This window comes from Pogona vitticeps, chromosome 15 (genome assembly GCF_051106095.1).
Source record: "Pogona vitticeps strain Pit_001003342236 chromosome 15, PviZW2.1, whole genome shotgun sequence".
NCBI classification, from domain to species: domain Eukaryota; kingdom Metazoa; phylum Chordata; class Lepidosauria; order Squamata; family Agamidae; genus Pogona; species Pogona vitticeps.
This window is the reverse complement of record NC_135797.1, coordinates 8,475,962-8,503,957: the sequence shown is the minus strand read 5'-3', so window position 1 is coordinate 8,503,957 and position 27,996 is coordinate 8,475,962. Positions and strand designations below refer to the sequence as shown.

The 27,996-nt window shown below is 41.0% G+C and overlaps 1 protein-coding gene across 1 annotated transcript in view; it reads left to right on the top strand.

Moving 5' to 3' along the window:
• Positions 1 to 3,363: 3,363 nt before the first annotated feature.
• LOC140702843 (solute carrier family 9 member C1-like) overlaps positions 3,364 to 27,996 on the top strand; it is a 67,131-nt gene continuing 42,498 nt past the window's right edge. Inside the window, exons 1-6 of the mRNA XM_078382219.1 lie at positions 3,364 to 8,112; positions 8,239 to 8,338; positions 10,337 to 10,480; positions 17,807 to 17,984; positions 20,051 to 20,132; positions 25,165 to 25,331. Coding sequence (XP_078238345.1) covers positions 8,253 to 8,338; positions 10,337 to 10,480; positions 17,807 to 17,984; positions 20,051 to 20,132; positions 25,165 to 25,331 — 657 coding nt within the window. The 5' untranslated portion in view covers positions 3,364 to 8,112; positions 8,239 to 8,252. The remainder of the gene's footprint in view (positions 8,113 to 8,238; positions 8,339 to 10,336; positions 10,481 to 17,806; positions 17,985 to 20,050; positions 20,133 to 25,164; positions 25,332 to 27,996) is intronic.

Below are 27,996 nucleotides of genomic sequence, written 5' to 3'. Positions count from 1 at the left end.
AGCGGCATTTCAAATGGATTTTCATGTATTCAAAAAATCATTTTGTCAGGTAAGTTGTATAATGTCCGGTTTCTTATTTAGAAGTTTACTGTCCTCACACACGAGGATAAGGACCGGATTGTCCAGAAATGTGTGTCGTCAGAGCAGTCCTTTTGAGGAACAACAGGGGCTTCAGGAGGGGATAATCCGAGGAGGAGGAGAAGGGGTGCAGACTGCAGATGTGCTTAAGTACCAGCTGTTTCTCCTCCAAAATCTCCTCCAAAGTCATTCCCCCATTGGTTCTGCATTATTGTTAAAATTATATAAATAAATTTGAGGAATCCTGTTGGAATAAATCAATATGCAACAAGTGGCTGAGAAGTAAACTGAGATTAATAGGTGGGGAGTTCCAAACAGTTGAAGTTTCCATTATATGTGATATGTAACATAAATTAGTAAGGATTACTGAGAAAGCTATCAGAAAGTGAAAATGTTTTTTTTTTCATTTTTTAAATATATATACACATATCCATACATAGACATATATATACACACATATGCCTAAATCTCTATTTACAAACGATACATACTGTAGAGCTTAGCCTAGAAGCCTTTTGTATAATAATACAGTTCTTTCAGCAGTGTCTTCTCCTCATTATTCCTTTCGGTCACTTACTTTCTATTTATTACAAAGTTTTTGTTTTCCACAAAAGAAAGTGAAAATGTTGACCCAGTGTGTAGCTGCTGTGAAAAGGCTTTTAATTTTGTACTGTATTAATGCGGATCCTTGGGCATAATAGGTTGATTAGGGAAGTATTTCTTTTATATATTTTGGAAGATTAGATTTGTTTACAATATTGTCAAATAAATAGCCATTGCAGGACTTGAATGGATGCACCATTTTAAAATGATTGGCCAAGGAGCCATACGTCTTGTTTTGGGAACCATCTTTAGTTAACTTAATCTCTGTTTAACCTTTTTCTTCCTCTTTAAATCATCATATTTTTGAGTAATATATTGGATGCTTTTGACTGTTTTTATCTCTTTGAAGCATTTTGAGCTAAGTAAAGTCGTGTATCTCAACATGCACTAGATAAATGTCCACAGAGATTTCTTAGCGTGCAGGAATTCACTTTAAAAAGTCATGCCTTTTGTGTAAGTGTGCAACAGGATTTCAGCCAATATCTTTAAAAATGAAACCAGGAAATTGGGCTGCGGGCTTCTCATTTCACAAACTAAAACGCTTCTGAAGTCCTTCACAGCCTTGTGGGACAAATATGTCCATGTGCAACCTGAAGCCGAAGGGTTGTGGAAGGTCCACATGCTTTCAATGCCTGCTGCCAGACTGTTGGATGGCTTCAGGGAACATCCTGAGCATCCACTCTTGCTCAGAGCATTACGAGCATCCTCTACAGCTCAGGAAGAAGGAAGTGCAGCCACTAGAATGGAGGACTTGCTCGGGACCCCTGTGAGCAGGCTATATATTTGACAAGAATGTATTGATTATCCGTGATGAACGTTTGGTGGGAGTCCCCCTGTGCCTGAGCTATGGGGCCATCCTTGCCCACCCTCCTGTTCTGATGGAGGTGCTTCTTTCACCCCTGATTCTACTGTGGGTTGTGCTTTTTGTCTCTGATGTGTGGGAACTGAGCAAATAGGCAGGAGCTGTGCCTAGTGGAGCATATGCTGAGGGGATAGAGTTGGGTGCCGTCAGGACGTTAACCGGGCTATAGCACTGTCCCAAACTGAGCTTTACTCAGGTGTAGAACCATTCAAGGGGTTATGGGAGGTGAGTGAGTTGTCTTGTATGTGTTCATGAACTGTTGTGAAATTGCAGTCAGACAAGGGTGAAGGGGAAACCTCCCTAATGTGTGTAAACGGGTTGATTGGTATAAATACATACAGTGGGGTCTCTACTTAAGAACATCCCTACTTAAGAACAATTCCACTTAAGAACAGCTCCATTTGCTAAATTTTGCTTCTTCTTGAGTACAAAAATCCAGATAAGAACAGGAAAAAAAAACTTTCCTGCTCTTTTTTTAACCTTAGGTCATCTTAGGTTAAAAAAAGTTCTCCCCCTAGTGGTAGAGTACATATTAACCAGCTTTGCATTAGTTCGTATGGGAACTAATGCTTCAATGTACGAATGCACCTCTACATAAAAAAAAAACAGCCAGAACGGATTAATTGGTTTTCAGTCCATTGCTTCAAAATTAGCTTCGTCAGAAGTGCTTTGAACACTGTTCCCTGACCTAAGGGGGAAAAAAAGAAAAAATATCCCCCTCTAGTGGCAGAAGGCGGAATAGCAGCTTCCCATTAGTTTCTATGGACGGAAAAGAGCAGATACGGATTAAATGGTTTTCAATGCATTCCTATGGGAAATGCAGATTCTACATAAGAACTTTCCCACTTGAGAACCACCTTCCAATACGGATTAAGTTCTTAAGTAGAGACCCCACTGTAATTCTTACATTCCCAAACTTTCAGTCATTTTGAGTTTCTTAACATTCATACTCCCATGACATTAAAACTTCAATCCTGCCTCCCTTCATTTAACATAAATGGATGTAGTAAATAATTCTGAGATACTGTAAATGATCTGTGTACATTTTAATTCCAATACTGTATATATATGTATTGTATTTACAGGTGTTTATTCTTGCTGTTCTCGGATTTTTAATGAATTCTGCTTGCATAGCATTGTTATCATATAAAATTAACGCACATAGCTGGTCCTGGGATGACAGCATGCTGTTTGCCATTATTCTTAGCACGACAGACCCTTTGCTCTCTGTGGCTTCAGTAAAAAATGTTGGTAAGTAAGAGAAATTGCTTTTCTAAAGAGATGTGCATCCCTGGGGACACAAGTATGAAGAGCAGCACTGCAGATGCCACAGAGGTCCATTCCTTTCCCCCCAGAACCAGCCAGGAGTGATTTCACAAGAGATTAAGAGCCTTCATTTTCTATTTGCTCCAACCGTACAATATTGGTTTTAACTAGAAATGGAGGTATTTGTATACGAACATGAATACCCCCGCACTGGTGGTGGACATGACGAGGGTCCAGCCCCATGGGGCCGGTTGGTCCACGAACAGTTCTAATCCTGCTGCGGGTGCTGTGGATCCTTCCCATGGCTCCGGAGATCGCAATCAGCTCGCCACTCCTGGCAGGAGGCAGGACGACAAGCCTCTCTGCTGGATCGGAGAGTGGCTCGCCATACGCAATCTCCGGAGCCATTGGAAGGCCCCCCAGTGCCTGCTGCGGATCAGTGAGTGGACCATCCAGCCCCATTGGGTTCACTCCTCATTATGTCCACCTGTGTGTGTGGGGATTCCTATTCGTATACAAAAACCCCCATCTCTAGTTGTAACCAGCCATGTGGAGTAACTGTTGTGGGTGTTTCCAAATAACTAACTGATGGTTTTATAAAGAACAATCAAATGAATACAATGTCACTCATCAAATCAGATTTCATACTTACTTAGCTTTCAGGCATATTTTCCCCGTACGGGGAAGCAGACTGTCAGCGCACCTACGCAGGGTGTGTGACTCTGCTCATTTCTGAACTGGCTCTAGATTTTTGTGGGGAAAACCCTTCGGGAACACAGAAAGGACAGCTGGGAACAGTGCAGCTCAAATGTCAAGGTCTAGCTCTAACCTTGATTTTATTTTGTGGGAAATGTAGTGTAGTTGGCCCTGAAACCAGCGTTCTTCTCGAAATACAGAGGATCAAAATATGCCTAATTTTAGGGCTGTATTTGGGTGTCCTCATCAAGTACTTGGGATATTGCATTAAAGAATGGATCCATGTTTTTCCAGAAACTGGGAAAATAAACTTTGACAGCTTGTACAAGTTAAGATCAGAGGTCTGTCGAAATCAGTTTTTTATATTTGGAGAAAATCAGGAAGCTGCAGTGTGAAAATCAGGAAGCTGCAGTGTGTTGCAAATCAGGGCTAGAATTTCTCTTGCCTGTCATTCATCACAAAAGAGGAAGAGAACAAAGGAGATGAATACACAAGCAGAAGATTAAGCAAATTTATTCTATGACCAAAAAAAGTCACAATTTGTTCTTCAATCTGCAACAAGCTGATCATTCTTTTAAATGATTTTGAGATCTTGGATGATTTCCCTAAAATGCCTGCAACTGAACTATTAATTTAATATTATGGGAAAATCTGGAAAATGAGCTCCAAATTTACAAAATGTTTACAATTGTAGAATTAATTGCAATTTTAAAAACACTGGTGTCGTGAACTTTGGGGAAACTATTTTAATTCTTCAGGTCAGTTTTATTACCAAGTGGAGATGGGCTATTGATAGGTGGCAAAGAAAAAAATAATAATATTAATGACAAAATCTATAGGTAAGCAATTTTTTTTGTTCGTTAACAATTGGAAGTTCACAAATGTGAAAGCCCACAATTTTCTGCAGAACTCTTTTAAAGTAGAGGTGGCAAAATATTACAGAAAGTAAAATAGGATGGAAAATAGTTTACCTGTTTCAAGCCATTAAGGTCTCTCACTGAACTCAGTTTCAAGATAGACAGTATGGATTTGAATGAGTCAGTCATGCAGATAGCACACGACTGTTGCAAAGCCCACTGAGAAGAAGACAAGATGCTTGTTCTCCTCTGGAGAAACAAAGATCATAGCAATGTGTTCGCGAAGGCTTTCACGGCCAGGATCTAATGGTTGTTGTGGGTTTTTCGGGCTCTTTGGCCGTGTTCTGAAAGTTGTTCTTCCTGACGTTTCGCCAGTCTCTGTGGCCGGCATCTTCAGAGGACTGGAGTAGGAACTCTGTCCGACAGAGACTGGCGAAACGTCAGGAAGAACAACTTTCAGAACACGGCCAAAGAGCCCAAAAAACCCACAACAACCAAAAGAGCAAAGCAATTGGTTTCTGCAAGTAGCTTTAGGTGAAACAAGTCGGTTTCTCTGGAGGCATTCAACAGAAGGGCAAAGAAATAACCAGACTTTTGTAAACAAAGCTGAGGATTACATTTTAGATGCACAGCTACATCACCCGTTAAAACTGGATGGATTATTCTTTTACTTACTTCAGAATCTCTTGCACAGCCCCTCTTCAGTAGTAGAACGTTTTCTTTCACAAAAGTTCGCTTGTGGCCTTTACAGCTAAATGTGGCATTTTCGAGAGCAGTTCCGAAAGGGAAAGGTTGGGGACATTTTAATATTTAATGCTCCTTTAATGAAGGGTATTTCTCTGAGTTTCATTGGCCTTGCCGCACAATCTCTCACTTAGCCAGACCTATCTAGAGGCCGGCTAACCTCGCCAAGCTTGCCACAGAGTTGTTATCACCGGAGGTCTTACTCAGAATGCCATTTCCCAAGGGTAGGGTCTTGCACTATTTATTGTGAAAACACTTCCTCTGTTTCTTGAAGCCCACAAAGGACGGATCTGCCTTGCAAGGAGACCATTCGAGTGTCGCCTGCTGATTGAGGAAGAGAGGAATACCTGTAAAGTGTGGACTGGTAGAGTTAGTTGCCATCTGCCGCCTTTCTGTCTAAAAAGGGTATAAAAACCATCTGAAATAGCCTATTGGTGTGCATCCCGGTCTTTGCACTGGCTGTATCTCCCCCGGTGGAATACAGCTGTTTTGAATGCCTCGCGCGCTCCAGTTGTCTCTGGCTCCGACCCCCACTTAAAGAGCAAACCTCGAGGTATCGGTTTAGCACACCCACAGCAGGAAAGGAGACACTTTGAAGCACAGCAAAATGAAATCCAGTATCCGCAGGTGGACAGTGTCTTTATTAGAGTAAACCTGCAAGTTTTTTCATCCCTGAATCCTTTTCCTGTCCTGGTGGGGTGCCGGAGACTGTGGAGGGGTGACTCCCAGGTGAACCGCTGGTGCTTAAGCCTTTGGCGTAGAAGAGGAGAACCGAGGCCACGGAGGCCAGAAGGCTGACAAGAGAGAGAGAGGAAGAGAAGGACGGTGAAGTAAACAAGGAGAAGGAAATGAATCAAACCTTCTTTGCCTCGGAAATAACTGGGGAGAAGAATTGCCTGTCATTTGACGGAGCTTCGCAGTTCTGTGAAACTGAAAGGCTCTTTGAATTAAAAATGGGTTAGTTCTACATGACGTAATGTTTGCGTGTGGCAGGGAAAGTATATCTACATTTTCCCACAGAGTTTATATCAGCTGAAGGATATAATGAAAGCCAAACTGCATATTTATTTTCAAAAAAGAGTACATTTCCTAATATTGCAGATTTCCTCTTCCAGACATGCAGTTCTCGCAAAGCTCCACATCTCCACCATCGGACTTACAAGCAAAGGCTGTGCTTCTCTTCCTCTGACCAAGCAAAGGCGGTAGAAAGCATCTGAAACAAGTTTGTTCCATGTTAAAAAGATGCATTTTACATGTTAAAACAGCCTTGCTTCTAACTGTATCATCTAATTTTTAGACAGTGGGAACTTTAGAGTAGGTGTAAGGAGACTTAAGAATTTTTAAATCAGGATGTTATTCTTTTTTTTCTGGTTTATGATGTTATACATGATAAAAATACAGCTGGATTCAAATTGTGGGAATTCACACTTCTTTAAACTGTCTAACCACTTGTCAAGCATCAAATTAGACATGTTTCTTTTTTCATTTCTTAGGTATTTCAAACATACTTATTAACCTAATTAGAGGTGAATCTTTGTTAAACGATGCTGCCAGCACAATTATTTTTCCATTTTATTCCGACCTAATGTTCCAAAATAATCTGGAAAGATGTAAGTCTATTGCTTCCTGTCATTTTTTTCTTGCAGAAAGATACAATTTGTGCTGTGTCGCGACTCTAATTGTTAAATGTTAGAAGGGATGTTATAAAGGAGATTAAGGAGGGAGGTGAGAAGGCAGAAGAAATAATGTAATGAATTTTTTTTTCCTAACACTGAGAAGTTCCTCAGTTTTAGGCTTGATTTTTTTAAGTCCCAAAAGAAGACTGCAATCTGCCAGAAGTAAACTATCATACATGTGCATGTTCTATACAAACAACGATGTTTAAATTTTAGTTTTCTGCATATTGCCCTTGGTGAAAGATACTGGTTTGGATCAGAATTAATGATGAAATCCTGTGTTTCTCTACTCAGAGGTAACTCCCAATGAGTGTTATTGTACTCCCAGATAAAAATAGATGATTAGTCATGCTTTGGGCTGGGCTTAAAAGGTGCTTTCGTGTTCCTACTAAAGTCAGCACAAAACATATCACTGAATTGAGTGGAGAAGGAGTGAAGTCTAAGAGCCCGAGACTAGATGGTCAAGGGCCAGATAAGCATCCCTAGAGCAGATGAAGTGATGCGGCAGTCCAACCCCTTCTTTCTTTCGGGCCATTCTTGCCTTAGCCTAACTTTTGACAGCCTGGGGGCTGTGTTCCTGGGCTGCAAGAGATTTGGATCTGACTCTTTCACTGGGCAAATCTTAGCCAGCAGGGCAGTTCTGCCGGCAGATTTATTCTGGTAGGAGATTTCTGAGGTTAGCTGAAAAGGTTTATATTTAATCTAATCCCTTCAACCAATGGTCTTTGTGTGTCCTAATAATTTAAAAGGGATTAAAAGATGCTTTTAAATACATATATAATTGGCCTGTGTTAACTCATGCTTTATATAAAGCATTTGGTTTGTTTAAATCTTAAATCATGCTTGATAGATAGATAGATAGATAGATAGATAGATAGATAGATAGATAGATAGATAGATAGATAGATAGATAGATAGATAGATAGATAGATAGATAGATAGATAGATAGATAGATAGATAGATAGATAGATAGATAGATAGATAGATAGATAGATATTTAAAAGCATCTTATAAAAGATATAAAAAAGCATGAGTTAACACAGGCCAGTTGTTTGGTGCATAAGAGTCTTGAAGTACAATTAACGATAAAACAGTACTTATAATTCTTTGAAAATTAAAATAGTGTAATGCAAATAGCAAATGACTGAATTTTGTTTCCTTTCACAGTTCAAGTGATTTTTTTTCAACTGATTTTACATATTTTTGGAAGTGCGGCATTGGGATTTTTAAGTTCGAAAATAATAACTTACTTGTTCACCACCGTTTTCGATGATGAGATCCCTAGAGCAATTTTGAGTCTGTCAGTGGCATACACAAGTTTCATCTTGGGTAAGCCGACCATGTTAATTCCTACCAAATGCAATGACTAAGGCTTAACTTTTAAAAGAGACGTGTCTAAGGATGAATCGAACTGCAGTAGTGATAATAATCTTTGGTCCTTTCTTCTGTCTCCAGCTGAATGCTTTGGGATGTCTGGCGTTATTGCTGTTTGTGCATTAGGTCTTTGCCTGGATGCGGTAAACTTTAGTCCAGGAATGGATGTGCTCCTTGATAAGTAAGTAGTATATTTACTACATTTCTACTTGAATAGTTTTGAATAGTTTTGTAAATACTTGCCCTTGCACATGTCATTTAAGGAACTTAAATGCAAAGAATTTGAAGTGGTTGCTGAGGCTGAAAGCTATTTTCAGTACATTGTGATATAGATTATCAGTTTATAGAATTTCAATTGTAAATCAAACTCTTATAAAGTAAAAGATGCATAGTACTGAAGCACTAAAGGTAAAGATAAAGGTTCCCCTTGACAATTTTTGTCCAGTCATGTTCGACTCTAGGGGGCGGTGCTCATCCCCATTTCCAAGCCATAGAGCCAGCGTTTGTCCGAAGACAATCTTTCCGTGGTCACAAGGCCAGTGCGACTTAGACACGGAACGCTGTTACCTTCTCACCGAAGTGGTCCCTATTTATCTACTCGCATTTGCATGCTTTCGAACCGCTAGGTTGGCGGGAGCTGGGACAAGCGACGGGAGCTCACTCCGTCGCGTGGATTCGATCTTACGACTGCTTGGTCTTCTGGCCCTGCAGCACAGGCTTCTGCGGTTTAGCCCGCAGCGCCACCACATCCCACTGAAGCACTAAAAGCCTTTAAATAGCATTAAGCGGTCACTAGAAACACTGAATACTATTTTTGCATTTTGTAAAAGTAAGAAGTACACTTACAACTTGATATTGTTGTAATTGAATAGTTTATTAGAGGCACAGAAGAAAAAGATGTTATCAGATAATTTGCCAATCTCGCGGCGTGAAAGGGGGTGATCTGTGGTCAGTGCCTGAGACTGCTTTAGCTCTGCAGTGCCTTTGGGTGCCCCAGACTGCAGGGAAGCCTTTCAGATTTAAACAAACCACATGCTTCTCGATTGCCAGTGGCAGGACTGCGATGGCTGGCAGGGATCTGGCAGAATTGGTTTTACTCTGAAAGGCTTCCCCTCCCCAGCCTGAGGGTCTCAAACGGTTCCCGAGGACAAAAGGGAGCCCCAGGGAGCCTCTTAATACAAAAGGAGTGAGATAAGGAGGCTTCCAGTTCCGAATCCAGATTAGGGTGGCACAAAGTTCTGCTAACAGAGCATGAATTTCTGCTAACAGGATTTTGCCCTATGTGTTGTTCCTTCCTTCCTTCCTTCCTTCCTTCCTTCCTTCCTTCCTTCCTTCCTTCCTTCCTTCCTTCCTTCCTTCCTTCCTACCTACCTACCTACCTACCTACCTACCTACCTACCTACCTACCTACCTACCTAATCTCCAAATGCCAAATTGTCACTTGAGATGCCCAGTTGCTATAAAAGACAGTAGAATGTTCACCAAATAGTGAATCCACAACTGAACCAGTGGGGCAGGAATGTAAGAACGAACATTCACAGTTCATTGAGTCCAGCCCTGACTGAAATAACTGGATATGTGCAGCTAAACATAAATGGAGAGTACGTACAAAACATAGAGGTTATACCCCAACACTAAAAGCATTATATTTTTGGAAAGAGGTGAGGCACATGATATAAACTCAGATGAAACCTCCTGATGAGAATTTTATATAATATAAATTTATATAATATTAATTTATATTCCTGAAGGTGATGAGTTACACTGTATATTTGAATTATGATTTTATTTGTCATTTATGTTTTTGTTATATATTGTTATATTAAGAAAAAGGAAAAGGAAAAGAAAAAAAAACATAAATGAAGAAGAACCTGGATGAAATCCACTCAAGTACAGATTAGAGACCATAAATACTAGTTACCTCTAGTTTTGAAGGCAATGTGCCTCTGAATATCAGGGTTGGGTTTGTTTTATTAAATGGGGATGGTCTACCTCTTCAATTTGTTCAAAATATAATCCCAATTGCATCATTGAACAACCTTTACTAATAGAAATCTTTGCAGCAGATGGGCAAGAGGTGGAAGATGCTCTAGATACGTTAATGTTTCATGTGATAAGTAATTACTGTATAACACTTCCCCAAGTGTCATGATTTAACATGTGCTTTTTTCTTAAACAGATTATTGTCATTCTTGACATTTGTGGCACAGTTTTTGGTTTTTTTAATAATGGGAATTGTGATTGGACAGAAGAGCTTTCCTTATATCAATGTCCACACTTTCTTTTATACAGTAACGGTCTACCTTTCACTTATTCTTATACGGTAAGAATTGTTTTTCTTTTTGTCTTGTTTCATATTGCCCACCTATTCACAACTCCTTAGCTAAACACTCTTAGATTCCAGTCCTATGCATGTTTACTTAGGACTAAACCCCACTGAACACAACAGGATTCACATTTGAGTAGGTCCAGTATATCTAGCATCACACTTATTTTTTTTTTTTTTTAGATTTTCAATCTCCTTGAAACAGTCACTCCTTTTAATGTGAGTGAAGCTTTCTTGGGTGATCCACATGCTGAGAACCAGAGAGATTAGAGCAGGGCACCTTCAGAAGATTCGGGAGCCATTTTGGCTTTCTCCAAAATCTCAATACTGCTCTTCACATAATTTGGCTCCCTCCATCCTGGGGGGAGATCAGCTCCAGGCTCACCTGGATGAAACAGATGCCCTGGATCCATTTCAGTCGGGCTTCAGGCCGCGCCACGGTACTGAGACGGCATTGGTCGCCCTGTATGATGACCTGTTGAGGGAGGCCGACAGGGGCAAAATCTCTCTGCTGGTCCTCCTCAACATCTCAGCGACCTTCGATACCGTCGACCACGGTATCCTTCTGGGGAGGCTCTCCAAGTTGGGAATAGGCGGCCTGGCTCTGGCCTGTCTGCGTTCCTTCTTGGGGGACCATCCCCAGAGAGTACAGCTTGGGGAGAGCATCTCGGCCCCGTGGAGTCTCAACTGTGGGGTTCCACAGGGGTCGATTATCTCCCCAATGCTGTTTAACATCTATATGAGGCCGCTGGGCAGGGTCATTAGGGGATGTGGGGCTTCATGTCATCAATATGCCGATGACACCCAGCTCTACATCTCCTTTTCACCAATTGCAGGTGATGCTGTCCTTTCCCTTCAGCGCTGCCTGGGGGCCGTACTGCAATGGATGCAGGAGAATGGGCTGAGGCTGAACCCGGACAAGACGGAAGTTCTGAGGGTGGGTGCCCCCGTGGTAGGTGGCTTGGGTGACTCTCTCATGTTTGGGGGGGGCCACCTTGGCCGCGAAGAGTGGAGTCCGCAGCCTGGGCATATATTTGGACCCGACGCTCACCATGGAGACCCAGGTGGCATCGGTAGTCTGCCCCGCATTTTTCCATCTTTGGCGGATTGCCCGGCTGCGACCCTATCTCGACACGGGGGTGCTCACTACCTTGGTGCATGCGCTCATAATCTCAAGATTAGATCACTGTAATGCGCTCTACATGGGGCTGCCTTTGAGGCTGACACGGAAACTTCAGATGGTGCAGAATGCGGCAGCCAGGCTCCTTACAGGAGTGAGGAAATCCCAGCACATCTCTCCTATTCTGGCCAAGCTGCACTGGCTGCCCATCCATTTCCGCATCGACTTCAAAGTGTTAATGCTTACATACAAGGCCCTAAACGGTTTAGGACCTCGATATTTGGTGGAACGCCTGCTCCCACCTAGATCTACCCGGATCACCCGCATGAGCCAGGAGGTGAGGCTGGGGAGCCTGACGCCGAGGGAGGCCCGGAAGGAGCAAACACGAAATCGGGCCTTCTCGGCGGTGGCTCCTCATCTCTGGAACAACTTTCCTCCAGCGATTCATGCAGCCCCTACGCTGGGCACATTTAAGAACCAGCTAAAAACATGGTTATATGTTCACGCCTTCCCTCCTGTCAACACTTAATTTCCTTTCCTCTTTCTATCTATTTGTTTTATTATATGTGGTGTTGTTTACTTGTAATAATTTTAATGCTTTATTGTATATTTTTTATGGAAGCCGCTCAGAGTGGTCAATCTGATCAGATGAGCGGGATATAAATCAAATTAAAACAACAACAACAACAACAACAACAACAACAACTACAACAACAACTACAACTACAACTACAACTACAACTACAAGAACAATAATATGCACTGGGTTCAAATCTATCTGGTGATCTATGTTCTCTCACAGATCTCCTTGGTATTACCCTCTCTTCCTCATGAGTTTCCCTTTCCTCTGAAACAGAAGGGATTTGATCAGGTTCTCTCTCTTTCTTAATCTCCTGTTCTGGCTGTAAATTTTCATCTTCATCATTTTCCTTATTCTCTTGTATGTCTGGCATGTGGATGATAGGTTCAGGTGGCAAACTAATCTTATCCCAGTAAGCATGCTCATTAAAAGTTGCACTGCTACTTATTATTACTTTGTTTTTATTAGGTAAACCAAATCTAAATGCTTTCTTATTCTGTTGGTATCCTAATAAATACATTAGTCTAGCCTTCCTGTCACCTTTATTTCTATTTTCTTTAGGGATATGCACCCATGCTGGTGATCCAAATACATGCAAGAATTTTAAATTTGGCTTTCTCCCAGTCCAGATTGTGTAGAGAATGTTGTTTATTCCAGTATGTCAAAATATATTTAAATAAAATTTTGCGCAAAGAACAGCTTTTTCCAAAAATTTATCAGATAATTTACTACCTTTTATCGTTGCCTCAGGCATAATTTGTAGAGTTTGGCCTCTCCTTTCAATAAAGGCATTTTGGCTTGGGGTATATGGTGCTGTCTTTCTGCGTATAATACCATGTTTATTCAGAATTGACTGGAACTTTGCATGAGTAAATTCTGTTCTATTGTCAGTCTGAATTTGTTTAACTTTCCTGTTTTTATTTCAACAAATCTCAACCATTTTTCAAATTCTATATGGGTTGAGCTCATATATTTCGTTAAATAACAGAAACCAAACCTAGATTTCTGGTCCTATATAGATAGAATGTTTTGGACCAATTAAATCCATAGATACTAGATCTAAAATATTCTCTACTTGTATATTACTGTATTTATTAGTTGGAGTACATTTACTTTTGGCTATTTGACAAGCTTGGCAATTTATATACTTGTCACTTAGTTTTAAATGTACACCAGTTGAATTTTCTATCGTTTTACACAATGTTTTGTACTTAACATTGTCAGCGATCAGCTCCCCTAGAGGATGCTTGACCGGTCGGACAGAGAGTAATTAGAAGCTTGTGTTCCCTCATTAGGCTGAGTCGAGTCCTGGTAACTTCAGCCAAAGGCTGCCCCAACACTTCTGCGTACAAGTCTGCCCTAAAAATATACTTCTGCAACCTTAGAAAATTCCAAAAAAGAAAGACACATAAGCTTTATAGTCAGTAGACATACTTAGCTCAGTCTGGGTGGGACTCAGTAGCAAAATGTGGCCCTATAATTCTCCCTTAGGGTAATGCTAAGACAGCTCCACTGTTCAAGAGACCAATTGATTTTTATAATTATTAATTTATTAAGAAAAATATAGAAATTCACAAAAGAAAGTCAGTTTAATGCATAAGCCAGCATGTTATCATTTTCAAGGAATGATACAAAGTATAAGTGAAGCAATAATTCTCTTTAAATACAAAAACACTAAAAATCCTAGAAAAATCACTAAAAAGCTCTATTAGGGTGGGCAAAAAGGCTTAAAGCCCCCCGTTTTCTACCTAATCCCCTACATCTCTATCAGTCTGTTACCTGCACTGCACAGCAGGCAAGAAGACCTAGCAAACTGTAGTCCAACAAGCGCCAAAAATGAGAAATCAGGAAAAAGGCTTTTGTCCACAGTAAGAGTTCCTTTTTCAAGCTTAGCTGGAAACCCCCTGTAACGGCCTCCCTCTGCCTCACAAAGGGGGGTCGTTACGTCACTCTACTTCACTCTTCTTTTCCACTGCCACCAACCATTCCCTCAAATAAGTAGCTTCAGGCCAAAATAGGATTCAAAATAAAAACTCAAGTTTATTGGGTACAAATAAAAGGAATGGTAAATCACTTATAATTAAATAATAATTCAATCATTATAATAAAGGCACTAGCATACACAGACTCTCACAATATATCACAGATCTCCTAACTCCTCTCTAAACCCTATCCAAGCCCTATCCAAGCCCTATCAGTCCCTATCTAAAATCTCTCAAACACATTCACTCCCATTTATATAACAGCTCCACCCCTTATGTCCCACCCTCCGTCACACCATTGGTAGATGACTCACAGCTTTAGCAGTGACGGACAGGTGAGGTCATAGCTGTATGGAACACCCCCCTCCTTCTCCGTCTCTCACGCTTTCATCCAATCACAGCATGAAGTCAGGTAAACAGACCCTCCTTCTCTTCTCTCTTCTCTTCTCATGGGATACAGGTGTTGCTTTCCTAGATCCGTCTGCACTCCGCCATAACAAATGACCAGTCTTCTTATCTAGGAATGTCCTCCTCAGGCCTACAAGAGAACATTCCCACATCCCTCTGCAAAAACACGCTGTCAGCATGCAGAAATCATTTATACAGAGAACCAATATGGAATCCATTTTACATTGTTCACTACTACATATCCCATTCAGAAATTACATTCTAGCTTCAATAATCTAAACCATGACTTAGCCTTAAATGCCATAAGTGAATACAATCCTTATGGGGACATACATTTTCATAAACATTATTTACATTCACATTGCTTAACCTGTATACATTGTTTCTTATGTAACAAGTTAGCATTTGATGATTTTCTCCTTTAATTACACATTTGTTCTTATAAAATGTGCTTGTAAAACCTTCTTTTGCTAATGAGCTGACTGATATTAAATTATGCTTTAGCTTAGGTACACATATCACATTAATTGGTTGTATTAGACATGGTAGTTTCACTTTACCTTTACCCATTATTTTGGCACTCACAGCATCAGCCAAAAATACCTGTTGGTTAAATACAGCTTGGAAATTGTAGATCAGCTTCTTATTTTTGCACATATTAGCTGTGGCACCCGAGTCAATAATCCATTCCTCACTGTGGTCTTTAGAGTTGTAAATAGTCTCTGTTAGATGTGATTCGTTGTCTTGTCGTGGCTGTTTTCTTTCTCTCTTCTTTTTAGATTTGCAATTTCTTATCATGTGTTGTCTGGAACCACAGGCAAAACATCGCCTTCCAGGTTGAATAATTGCAGCTGTGACCTCCTCCCCCCCAAGTTCACTTGGCTTGTTTCTTTGTAATTTATGCTGATTAGAGGGTTTAGTGTCACTGAGTTGCATATTATCTTTCCTTTTCTGTTCCTCCTCCAAAAGCCTACTAGTAACATTCAAAATAGTCAGTTCAGCTGGAGGATAGAACCTCTAAATTTGACACAAATTGGTCACATGTGTGGTCCAATGAAGAGAGAATTATGAAACTTTCTTGTAGCTCTGTAAATACTATATTCTTTTCTATTGCATCCACGAGCATTGTTTTCATTTGCTCTAAATGTTGTAACATGCTCTCACCAGTTTGTAATCTGGTACAGAATAATTTCCTTGCTAGCTGTATTTGACTCCCAACACTCTTACAAAGAGTCCCCTTAGATCCTCCCATGCCTGCTTCGCTGAAGTTAGACCTCTAAAATGGATTAGGAGACGGTCTTCTAGAGTCAAGCCGATTATTGCAAGTGCTTTGCTATTCTGTACCTTTTTTCTTTCATTTAACACAGCTGATGGATTTTCAACTATGTCCCATAATGACTCTTTTTGGAGAAGTAGCTGGACTTTCTGCAGCCATGTGGAGTAATTCTCCCCATTCAGCTTCTTTATAGTCAGTCCTGACATCATCATTTCACTGGGCAGTTTACAGACTGTATTTTAAAGCTGTTTTTACTTACTGCTGCAGCTTCTGCTCATTTTGGCTCACTCCCTCTGGATTCTCTCAGGTCAGCATTTACCTTGGCTGCATATTCCTGGGCCCATAACCAGTGACAGAGTTGTAGCAGGTGCCAGGTGACACTAACAAGTAGAATTTCCAGATTGATGAAGTCACCAAGCAAAGATACAGTATTGATAGCAGAATATATACATACAGCTTTGTCCTTCTTCAGTCCAATGGTCATTCACAGCAATATCAACAGAGTTTAGGCATTAATCAGTTCAGAGTCCTTGTAAATCAGTCCAGCAGTCAGAGTCTTCTCCAAGTTCTCTCCACGACCTCACGTCAACACACCACCACCATAATGTGTGCTGAGGATGCGGGCTTTATTCTTGGCTCAGCCAACCCTTGGTTTCCCTTCCTAGCTGATACAAGTATCTTGTATCATCCCAGCTGTATAAATTGTTACCTTTAAATTCATTCTTAGCATGGATCCTGACAAATATTTACAGCATTTTTGCTCTTTATAACTGCTTTATACAAAACGGAATTAACAATTCCTTTCAGGTTTATATCAAACCTGTCAGAATACATCAATAATGATTTAGTAACAGGTTCCTTTATCTATTTTTTTGTACAAATGTAGAATTTATTTATTATTTATTTTATTTATTTCATTTATATCTCGCCTATCTGGTCAACTAAGGACCACTCTAGGCGGCTAACATAAATGCCGTATATGTCTTGGTGTGGGCTTTTGGATTAAAGAATTTAAAGAATCAAATATCTCAAATGGACTATACCTCCTCAAATGTATGATTTTTAAATAGTTTTAAATAGTCTAGTGCAGAAAATGGAAAGCATAGTTTTAAGCTGCAAATTCTTTCTTGCTATTGAAATAATGGGGAGTTTTTTAACTGACCTACTGAAGCTTTTATCATTCATTCATTCATTCATTCATTCATTCATTCATTCATTCATTCATTCGTTTGTTTATTTGTTTATTTGTTTATTTGTTTATTTTTATTTATATACAGTACATACATAAATACATACATACTCACTCCATCTTTCCACTAAGAGCATTCAGCAGCTTACAAACTTCCTAGGAGAATAAAAACAGATTTAAAAAAACAGATATTTCACTAAACTGTTCTTCAGTAGCTGTCATATTTCTGGAAAGAAGGTATTTGCCTTTCCTCCCATTGCAAGTAGCAGTGTGGCTTCCTTGACTTGTGGACCAAGGGAAGGGTTGGTGGACGATTGTAAGGACCTCGTTTTGTCCATTTGGACTGGGACACCACAGACCTCCTAATTAGTAAAGCACTGTAAAAGACAGCATATTGAAAAATCAATCAAAGTGATCTTGGATAAAACGGAAGAGCATTAAAATTAGCAAAACCTCTCAGCTAATGCACTTAATTAGAGTTAGAGTAATAAGTTCCTTCTTGAAATACAAGGAAGTGGAATCTGAGACTTCCAGCAATCCATCTCTAGAGGCCATTCTCCAGGTCATTCTGATATATTGAGACATATCACCACAAGCCAAGGGGTAAAAAGAGGATCAATAAATGCCATGACTTATTATATGAAAGCTGATATAATATGGATCTCTTGTCTAACGAATACATTTGGTAGTCATTTGCTTAATTTTTTTAAACAAATGCAATATAAATACATCCTCATTAATTATTATTCTTTCTCTTTTTTTATTCAGTGCATTAGTTATGTGCATACTGACTCCTTTCTTGAGCCATTTCGGCTATGGGTTTAACTGGCGCTGGGGAGCTGTCCTTGTCTGGAGTGGCATCAGAGGCACTCCCACTTTTAACACGGTTCTGGCATTCAGTCGAACCCCAAGTGTAAGGGCACAAGACCTTGAGATTAAGACTACGGTAAACTTAAATACTTTGGAAATTACTTTATATACGTACGTCTATATGGTGCATTCTATATGTCTTGTGACGGAGGGATTGCAGGGAGTGATTACTGGAGATGGAAAACAAGTAGACCCTCCTGGAGACACCTTGCAAAAGTTCAGCTCCAAGTGACCTGTACTTTTCTCACCAATGGATGGTAAGATTCTGCAGGCATCTGCCACCGAGAACTGGGCTGTTCTTTGTGGGCAGAGTAGTGTTGCGCAGAGGATTTATCTTTGCATAGACATTTGCAGAATACGATTGTGCTTTGTATTCTTGATGAGAAAATGTCCACACTGGTAATCCTTACATCTGGTCCACTTTATTTTGTCCTTATTTCTAGAGTGCCAGTTCTGTTAACTCGCCACTTAGATCTTGTTCCCGCAAAAGCACCTCATTTAGTGTTCATCAGTGGCCTCAAGAGAAAAATTGTGTCCTTCCACCAAGACCCTAGAAGGATGAGTTTTGGAAGAGCATTGAGCTTTGGTTAAAAACCTCTAGGTGCACAGCAGAAGTGCAGGGAGTCACGGTGCAGAAGTCTCCTCAGAGGAGACCCCCCTTATTGTCTCCACCAGTGGCTCTTTCAGTCTCAGTAACTCACCCTGAGACACTGGCAAGAGGAAGAATCACCAGCCGACGGTACAAAAAAGGGACCGTTTAGAGCAACAGGCCTCAACAGACTCACAGCTGGCTTCCAGCAGACATCTGCAGACTACATTCGCAGGGCACTAAGGGTGCACGAAGTACCAGCAGACTAAAAAGGCTGCTAAGCGGAGAGGGGAGGCTCCCTTTGAAATCAGAGGCGGGTCTCTGCTCGATGGATTGACAGTGGCCCTAGACCAGGAAGATCCCTCCCAGGCAAACTTAATGAAAGGCAGCATGCAAGGTTGAAATAACTCTGGGACTGGATAATCTGTTGGTCCTGGTTAAGGTTCCCTCTAATTTTCTGCTGTTCCCCTGTGAGGCCCCCTCCCCTACTTGCAGGGAATTTTGGCCGCAACCAGAAGCCAATGGGTAGCAACACTGGCTCGGCTGTGCGGTCCCAATGCAGCCCTGCGTGGCCTCACAGCTTAGAGGGAACGTTGGCCCTGGTTTTTCACAAGAAATGGTGTAAGAGGTATTTAAGGGTGAGATTAATTGTCTGCTGCCCAGGCCTCAGATCCGTTGGTATAGTAAATATTGAAGTTAATGTCTTCCCCCTTGGGAATGTTCGTAAGGAGATTCCATATGGGCAGATTGCCGTTTTGATCTATATTTATCTGTTAGTTCAACTTCTATATCACCCTATCAGTGCTGACACTTTCTAGGCGGTTCACAATGCATCAAAACATAATTGCAGTCCTCAGAGAAGTTTAACCGGTTTTCAGCCACCACAAGAGCCTCTTGAAAGCCGAGGCACTCAAAAAATACTTTGCTTTAGAACTTGGACAGCTTGCAATAACGGGCCAGGTCCTGCGGGTGCTGTTCTGCTTCTACTGGATCTCAGGGTGCTGGAAATCGTCCATTTCAAGGAATTCCAAGCTTCCTGTCTGCCTGTTTCAGCTTTGGAGACTCCCTAGGACTGCTTTTGCCCTGGGGAAGCTTCTGGGAAGATGGGAAAGGGCATTGCAGAACTTCAGTGCTCACCATTGAGCCTTTTAATGTATGCCTTCAATTTTACTGACCTTTACTTTTTTGATACACACTTAAGGGCAATGTAAATTCAAATATGTCCCTTGACTGCTGTGATACAGAAATCATCTTCATTTTATATAGGTACTTTGATGCCATTGACATTATTATTTTAAGTTAAAGGGAGTTAGAAATTGTCTTGCTGTTTTGGTGAAAATAGCTTTAATCTCTCAAAGGTAACTAGATAATTTTTGTAAGTGAAGTTACTGGGTAGTAAGTGCTAGTGAGCACACTGGGACTGAATCAATATGCTTAGGATCATTGTATCAGAAAGTGGCCTGATACGGGGAGGGGAATTAACAAAATATTGTAGCATTTTTAAAAAGTATCAAATTTGTTCTCTGCTAATTGCATACATTTTTATATTTCAGATATTCTTCTATTCTGTATCATCATCTTTGCTGACCTTGATAATTAATTCTACCACTGTGAAAAAGCTGGTTATCGCATTAGGTAAAATGTTTAATATATTCATTGTTTCTTTTGGAAGAATAATATATTTGTTGATCCTCTGATATTGTTTACAGAACAATTAAATAGTTATGGTCAGTTAAAAATTAGTTATTGAATGATGAAATGTGGTTTTTCAATTAAAGTTGCCTGTTCTGCCCAGAATATAAATTTGTCAACCCCTTTTCTTATCTCAGATACATTATTTGTCAGAGGCCACCTATTCATATGCTTTATTCTGTCCCTCTTTTGTGCTTGTTTCACCGTCTAACCTTCAATGCTTAGACAGATATCCCATGTTCTCATTCCCGGATTGTCTGGGACATACTTTTGAGTGAGCAGATAGGGTTGTCCTGGTTGTCCCATATTATTGCCATAAGGATGATGATGATGTAAATTATTGTTTCATGCTAAATGTGTGTAATTTAATTAAGTTAATTCAGGCTCTAACTCTAGTAGGAAAATAAACCTGTTTTTTTTTCATTGCTGTGTAAAATGCTGTGCAGAGATGGTGTGATAATGGGGTGGATTCTGGTTCTGAAAATCTGTCAGCATCTCTTAGCTCCTCCATTTTCTCTAGTTTGTTTCTGTCCCTTTTCCAAATGGGTTGTAACATTTATTTCACACATAGAGATGTGTGTGATTTTTTGTGTGTGTGCATACTGTGAGTGGGTTCAAGTTCGGGCAATCTCCATCCTCCCTTTCCCCCCCCCCGAAAAAAAACTGGCAACGAATCTTTCTGACAAACAGTCTTTTTATTTTCTAGCATTGGAGAAATGTGAACCGTAAACTCTGTAGGACCACATTTTGTTTTCTATAACTGTCCTTTAACTCGGGTGGGATGAAAGAATTCACCAGCGGGGGGGGGGGTCACTCCAAAGCGCTCTCCATCATCTCTATCAGTAGTTTTTCTCCTTGGCAGGGACATCGGGTGCCACAACAGGGGTGTCGAGCCCACTCTTTAGTTCAGAAGCAATGTTACTATAAAACTATATTTTAACTCCCTCTCTCTCTCTCTCTCTCTCTGTCTTTCTCTCTCTCTCTGTGTGTGTGTGAGTTGGTGGCTAAGGCCTTGAATCCACTGACAATAAAAACCATGTTGTATGAGGTTCTGATGAAAAATAACCACTACACAAATCTAACCATACACACAACGTACGTGCAGTTATTCTGCTCCCCTGCCAGAGGTCAGTTTGTTATGGGGAGATTTGGAATCATTTCCACCCGTGTAAACACTGCTGCTGCTTTTTTAAAAATCCCTTCTATCTGATATAGCGCTATACCAGAGAGCAGGAATTCAATGAAATAAAATGAGAGCACTCCCGGATGGCTCACTCCCTGCCCACTCTTCAATCGCCTGTCCCCCCAACCCTTAATCCATGTTTCCTCTTTCCCTTCTCCCCCTTCTCCCTCTTGTCCATTCCCCCCCCCCCACCACCATCTGATTGCTCATCACCCATAACTAACTTTGTTTTGTCAGGCCATGTGCGCAGTGATGGCGGGAGCCTCCTTCGGCCTGGAGGATTCCCTGCGTAGCTACCCCCAAGCAGCCGGAGGGCTGGCCATCAGCTGATGGGTGCTGTGCCCAGAAGCCGCCAGAAGCAAGGGAGCCAAATCCCCCGGCTGTGATTGCGGGCGGGGGCCTCCTCCAAGCTGGGGGATTCAGTTCTGCTGCTTCTCCAGTTCCCCGATCAGCGCCGATCAGCTGAGGGTCGGCCCTGCCCATCAAAACACAAACAGCCTTTCAGAATCGTTCAGCTGTCCCGCGATTTTTCAGTCCCTGTCATTTGCAGCACTGCATACAGAGATGCAGATGAATTGTGTAGATGTGCCCTAAGAGTACACAGGCCGGTTTCACGGACAGAACTGCCTGTGTGGACAGAACTTCAAGGGGCGCATCTCCCTGCCTCCTTGCACTTCCCTCCGTGTGTCCTCAAAACCTCCTCCCCTGGATGGCTGATCTCTCTGCGCCAGGTGTCTGCAGGGCGGAAGGGAGTGCAGAGGGAGGAGGAGGAGGAGGAGGAGGAGGAAGAAGAGGAGGAGGAAGACCTCTTGTGCCAACAAGAGCCATTCCGTTCTACAGGGCAAGTCTAGCAAAATGTATTAAACTACAGCTCAGGTTTTTATAGTTTTATTGTTTAAAAAATCATTCTTGAAGATTTAAAATAAAATTTGGCTTGAATAATAAAAACTACCTGTCATAATTTTAATGTCTAATTCGGATATAATTATCTATCTGCTAATACACAATTAACATATAATTCAGATAAAACTGAGAGAACTATATTAATTCCCCTGTTTAAAATTCACCTACCTGATCGTTAGATCTGAAATTACATTTGTAACTTGCCCACTGGGTGACTCTGCTGAGCCTAAGCTATTATGTTCATCCGAAATAAAGTAGTCATAAGAAAATATAGCAAATAGTCTTGTTTTCCGTCTGTCTCACTTCGTTTGTTTAGTCGTTTAGTCGTGTCCGACTCTTTGTGACCCCATGGACCAGAGCACGCCAGGCCCTCCTGTCTTCCACTGCCTCCCGAAGTTGGGTCAAATTCATGTTGGTCGCTTCAATGACACTGTCCAACCATCTCATCCTCTATCGTACCCTTTTCCTCTTGCCTTCACACTTTCCCAACATCAGGCAAATGTACTGGAGCCTCAGCTTCAGGATCTGTCCTTCCAGTGAGCACTCAGGGTTGATTTCCTCCAAAATGGATAGGTTTGTTCTCCTTGTAGTCCAGGGGACTCTCAAGAGCCTCCTCCAACACCACCATTCAAAGGCATCAATTCTTCAGCGGTCTGCTTTCTTTATGGTCCAGCTCTCACTTTCATTCATCACTACAGGAACAAAATGTTCCTTTAATATATCCAATTTTCTTGAACAGATCTCTGGTTTTTCCCTTTCTATTCTTTTCCTCTATTTCATTTAAGAAGGCCCTCTTGTCTCTCCATGCTATTCTTTTTAAGTCTGTGTTCTGTTTTCTGTAACTTTCCCTATCTCCCTTGCATTTTGTTTCCCTTCCATTCTCTGCTATTTTTAAGGCTTCGTTGTACAGCCACTTTGCTTTCTTGCATTTCCTTTTCTTTGGGGTGGTTTTTATTGCTGCCTTCTGTACAATGTTACAAACTTCCATCCATAGTTCTTCAGGCACTCTGTCCACCAAATTGAGTTCCTTAAATCTGTTCTTCACTTCCACTGTGTATTCATAAGGAATTTGGTTCAGATTATACCTGACGATTCCAGTGGTTTTTCCTACTTTTTTCAGTTTAAGCTTGAATTTTGCTATAAGAAGCTGATGATCAGAGCCAAAATCAGCTCCAGGTCTTGTTTTTGCTGACTGTATAGAGCTTCTCCATCTATGGCTGCAGAGAATATAATCAGTCTGATTTGGTTATTGCCCATCTGGTGATTTCTATCTTTTGTTGTTGGAAAAGTGTGTCTGTGATGACCAGCTTGTTCTCTTGACAAAACTTTATTAGCCTTTGCCCTGCTTCGTTTTGAACTCCAAGGCCAAACTTCCCTGTTGTACCTTTTGTCTCTTGACTCCCTACTTTAGCATTCAAGTCCCCTAGAATGAGAACATCTTTCTTTGGTGTCAGTTCTATAAAGTGTTGTAGGTCTTCATAGAATCGGTCAATTTCAGCCTTTTCAGCATTGGTGGTTGGTGCATAAACTTGGATTATTGTGATGTTGAAAGGTCTTCCTTGGATTAGTATTGAAATCATTCTATCATTTTTGAGATTGTATACCAATACAGCTTTTCCCACTCTTTTGTTGACTATAAGGGCTACTCCATTCCTTCTACAGGATTCTTGCCCACAATAGTAGATATGATAATCATCTGAATTAAATTCCCCCATTCCCATCCATTTCAGTTCACTGACACCCAGGATGTCGATGTTTATTCTTGCCATCTCCTGTTTGACCACCTCCAGCTTCCCAAGGTTCATAGATCTTACATTCCAGGTTCGTATGCAGTATTTTTCTTTGCAGCATCGAACTTTCCTTTCACTTCCAGGCACGTCCACAGCTGAGCGTCCTTTCGGCTTTGGCACAACCACTTCATTAGCTCTGGAGCTACTTGTCTTTGTCCTCCGCTCTTCCTCAGTAGCATGTTGGACGCATTCCGACCTGAGGGTCCCATCTTCCAGCGTCATGTCTTTTAGCTTTTTTGTTTCTGTTCATGGGGTTTTCTTGGCAAAAATACTGGGGTGGCTTGCCAATTCCTACTCCAGGTGGATCGTGTTTAGTCAGAACTCTCCACTATGACCTGCCCGCCTTGGGTGTCCCTGCACGGCATAGCCCATAGCTTCTCTGAGTTACCCAAGCCCCTTCACCACGACAAGGCAGCAATCCGTGAAGGGGTTGTCTCACTTACTCTGGGACAACTTTTGAAGATTTTCTGCTTTGTGAGAGATGTTCTGTCAACCATGGCAAATAGAATTTGTATGAATATTCACAGAGAGTATTTTGCTGGCCACTTCCTTAGATGTGGTCATTACACTTGTGAAAGTGGCTGAAGTCCACAAACATTTTACATGCCTAGAAATCTATAGGACTAGAGGAGAAAATGTGTGAGAGAAAACCACATGTGTTGCCTGCAGAGAACGGCCTTCTGTTTGATACAGAACAAAAACAGGCTTGCTGGAGTAAGCTGGGCTTAACTTGAGTGCTGATATTTTGTAAGCTGCGCTTGGACTTTTGGGGCTAAATCTCATCAAATAGCTCTGATTTCTCCCTTAAAAACATACTAGTTGCGTAAACCTGCTAGAAAGGGAAAAATATATCTGTCGTTGTGATGCTCTTCTGTACAGGAAGAGAAAGAGAATACACGAGGCAGGTGAAGTTCCATTTGATTTAGTTTCTTGAATAAGTACTGTTTTGCCTAGGAAAGTGAAACTGCATGACTCTCACAGTTTAAGACTGTTTATATTTAACCCTTCAAATAAAAATGCCCAGAGTAGTTCTTGTAGGTATTTGCTGTTTCCTTACACTTCTTACAGGGAATAATTCATTATTTTTCTGTTTTTACAGGACTCTGTAATGTTAGTTTTCCAAAGCGCATGGCAAGGCATAATGTTTTTCAACATTTCAAACAATTGCTGGCCACTGCCTTTGCAATGTTGAAGTTCGATAGATTCTTAGCTGATGCAAACTGGGCACTGGCTGAAAAAACTATAACAGACGAAGATCTTGATAAAGTAAGTCTTGTTACGTTAATGCGAAAGAAATATGTTTGTCTATTTATTTACAGTATTTATATCCCACCTTTCTCCCATGGAGGACTTAACAAAATTTGCAACACGATTTAGAAAATCAGATAAAGCTCAAACCCACAATAAAGTTCAATAAAAGATTATTAAATAAATGATTACATCAGAACAAACACAGGATTAAAGAAATCAAGGAGCTATTGAAAAAAAATGCCAAAAAGGAGTATAGCACCTACCATTGGGGGGGAAAAAGGACCTACTCACTATCCTCTACAGTCAGTCATTGGCCAAATGCATGGGTAAAAATAAACATTTCTCTGCCAGCAGAAGGGCTGGAGGGACCCGTTTGTCCCCCTTCGGAAGGCCATGGAGGGCAGTCGGAATTATGTCCAGAAACGAACATGTGACCAGTGAAGCTTTTACGGTGAAGAACTGAATGCAGCCCCGTGTAGAGTGTTTTAAAGGAAGGCAAATGGGATATAACGAATGCATGTGTCAGACAGTGTGGCCACTTTCCAGAAAATCTCAGGGACTGGGAATTGGTCAGGGGCAGTGGTCAGATATCAGAGAAACTGTGATGGAGATATACGCGAGTAGTGGACATTTGACCTGCTACTGCAAGAGGCACTCAGCGGTTCATGCAGAGAAGCATGAAAACACAACTACAAGGTCACGATGCCCTCTCCTCTGTTTCTGGCGGTTCCCAGGTCCATTTCTTTCCCAGCGGGACCTCCCTTGCCCCACCAACCGGCCTACTGCCTGCCTTGAGCGCTATCCCTTAAAGGCATTCCTTGAGCTCTGCCCCTTCTTTGGATACAGCAGTCCTTTTGCAGGAGACTCCACAGCTCAAATTCCCATGTTATTTGGTTCCAATGATTTGTAGCACATTTTACAATAACCTTTGCATTTGTCTCCAGTAAGTGATGGTAGCCCTGGAACAAAGTCAGCATGAAGTCTGAGATCTGGCTAATTAAAGTTATGTACCGTCAAGTCAAAAGTGACTTGTAGTTACCCCAGTAGGTAACGTCCATAGGTAGAAGCAAAAATTCCCATAGGAATGCATTGAAAAACCATTTAATCCATTCCGGCTGTTTTTCGTTCTTATCTAGAGGCACCATTCTTACGTCGATGCATTAGTGCCCACAGGAACTAATGCAAAGCCGGTTAATCCATCCTCTACCACTAGGGAGAGAATTTTTCTTCTTTTGACTTAAGATGAACTTAGGTCAAAAAAAGGGCAGGAAAGGAGGGAGGGGAAGGGAACTCCATCTAAACAGAACATCCTTAAAAACAAGCACCTTTTAAAGAAAACCAAGCACCTTTTTGTTTAAAAAAAGGGCAGGAGAACACCTTTTAAACAGAACACCTGTTTAAAAAGCCACAGAATCCAGCAAACATTATTCCAGCACAGAACTCTTCATCACAAAAAGAGAGGATAGAGGGTGAGAGAGATAAGACAATGGATGGGGGGGGGGAGAGCCTCGAGTCCACAGTAGACTCCATTTTAAAAGTCAATTTTAAACTCCATTTTAAAGCCTGCCTGCCTGCCTGCATCAACGATCAGCAACCATTATTACAGCAAACAGATCCCCAAAGAAAAAAAAGACGTTGAAGCCACATTTTACACTCACATGTTTTAAATCAACAAAGAGGTCACTGTACACAAACCCTAGGGGCCACAGAATGCAAAAATAAATACATAAATTTTACATTTTAAAATTATACAGTCTAATTTTCACATTTAATTTTAATTTAATATTGCAGTCTACTTTTCACATATTATATCCACACTGCAAGACCCATCAGGGCACAGAAACATAAAAAGGGCAGGAGAACACCTTTTAAACAGAACACCTGTTTAAAAAGCCACAGAATCCAGCAAACATTATTCCAGCACAGAACTCTTCATCACAAAAAGAGAGGATAGAGGGTGAGAGAGATAAGACAATGGATGGGGGGGGGAGAGCCTCGAGTCCACAGTAGACTCCATTTTAAAAGTCAATTTTAAACTCCATTTTAAAGCCTGCCTGCCTGCCTGCATCAACGATCAGCAACCATTATTACAGCAAACAGATCCCCAAAGAAAAAAAAGACGTTGAAGCCACATTTTACACTCACATGTTTTAAATCAACAAAGAGGTCACTGTACACAAACCCTAGGGGCCACAGAATGCAAAAATAAATACATAAATTTTACATTTTAAAATTATACAGTCTAATTTTCACATTTAATTTTAATTTAATATTGCAGTCTACTTTTCACATATTATATCCACACTGCAAGACCCATCAGGGCACAGAAACATAACCCTCCCACCTAGCCCTACCCCTCCACCAAGCTGCAAAAACCCCTGTACAGCACAGTAAATAATGTACAGTGTTTGTATTCACCCAGAACAGGCACTCTCTCTGTTTTAAAAAAGTCAACAATCTAAAAATCAAAATTGTAAAAAAGCAAAAAAAAAATACAGTCTGTATAGTACAGTATCAGGCAGTCTGAAGACTCTCTCCTTATCCACTCTCTGACTGCTGGGACGAGCGAGGTAGCAGAGAAACAGCCTCTCCGCTGGCCAACGGTTAACAGAAAGTTCAAATTTCACACTTTCCCCTCCTCATTTTTTTGTTCTTATCTTGAAGCTCCGTTTGCAAGTAG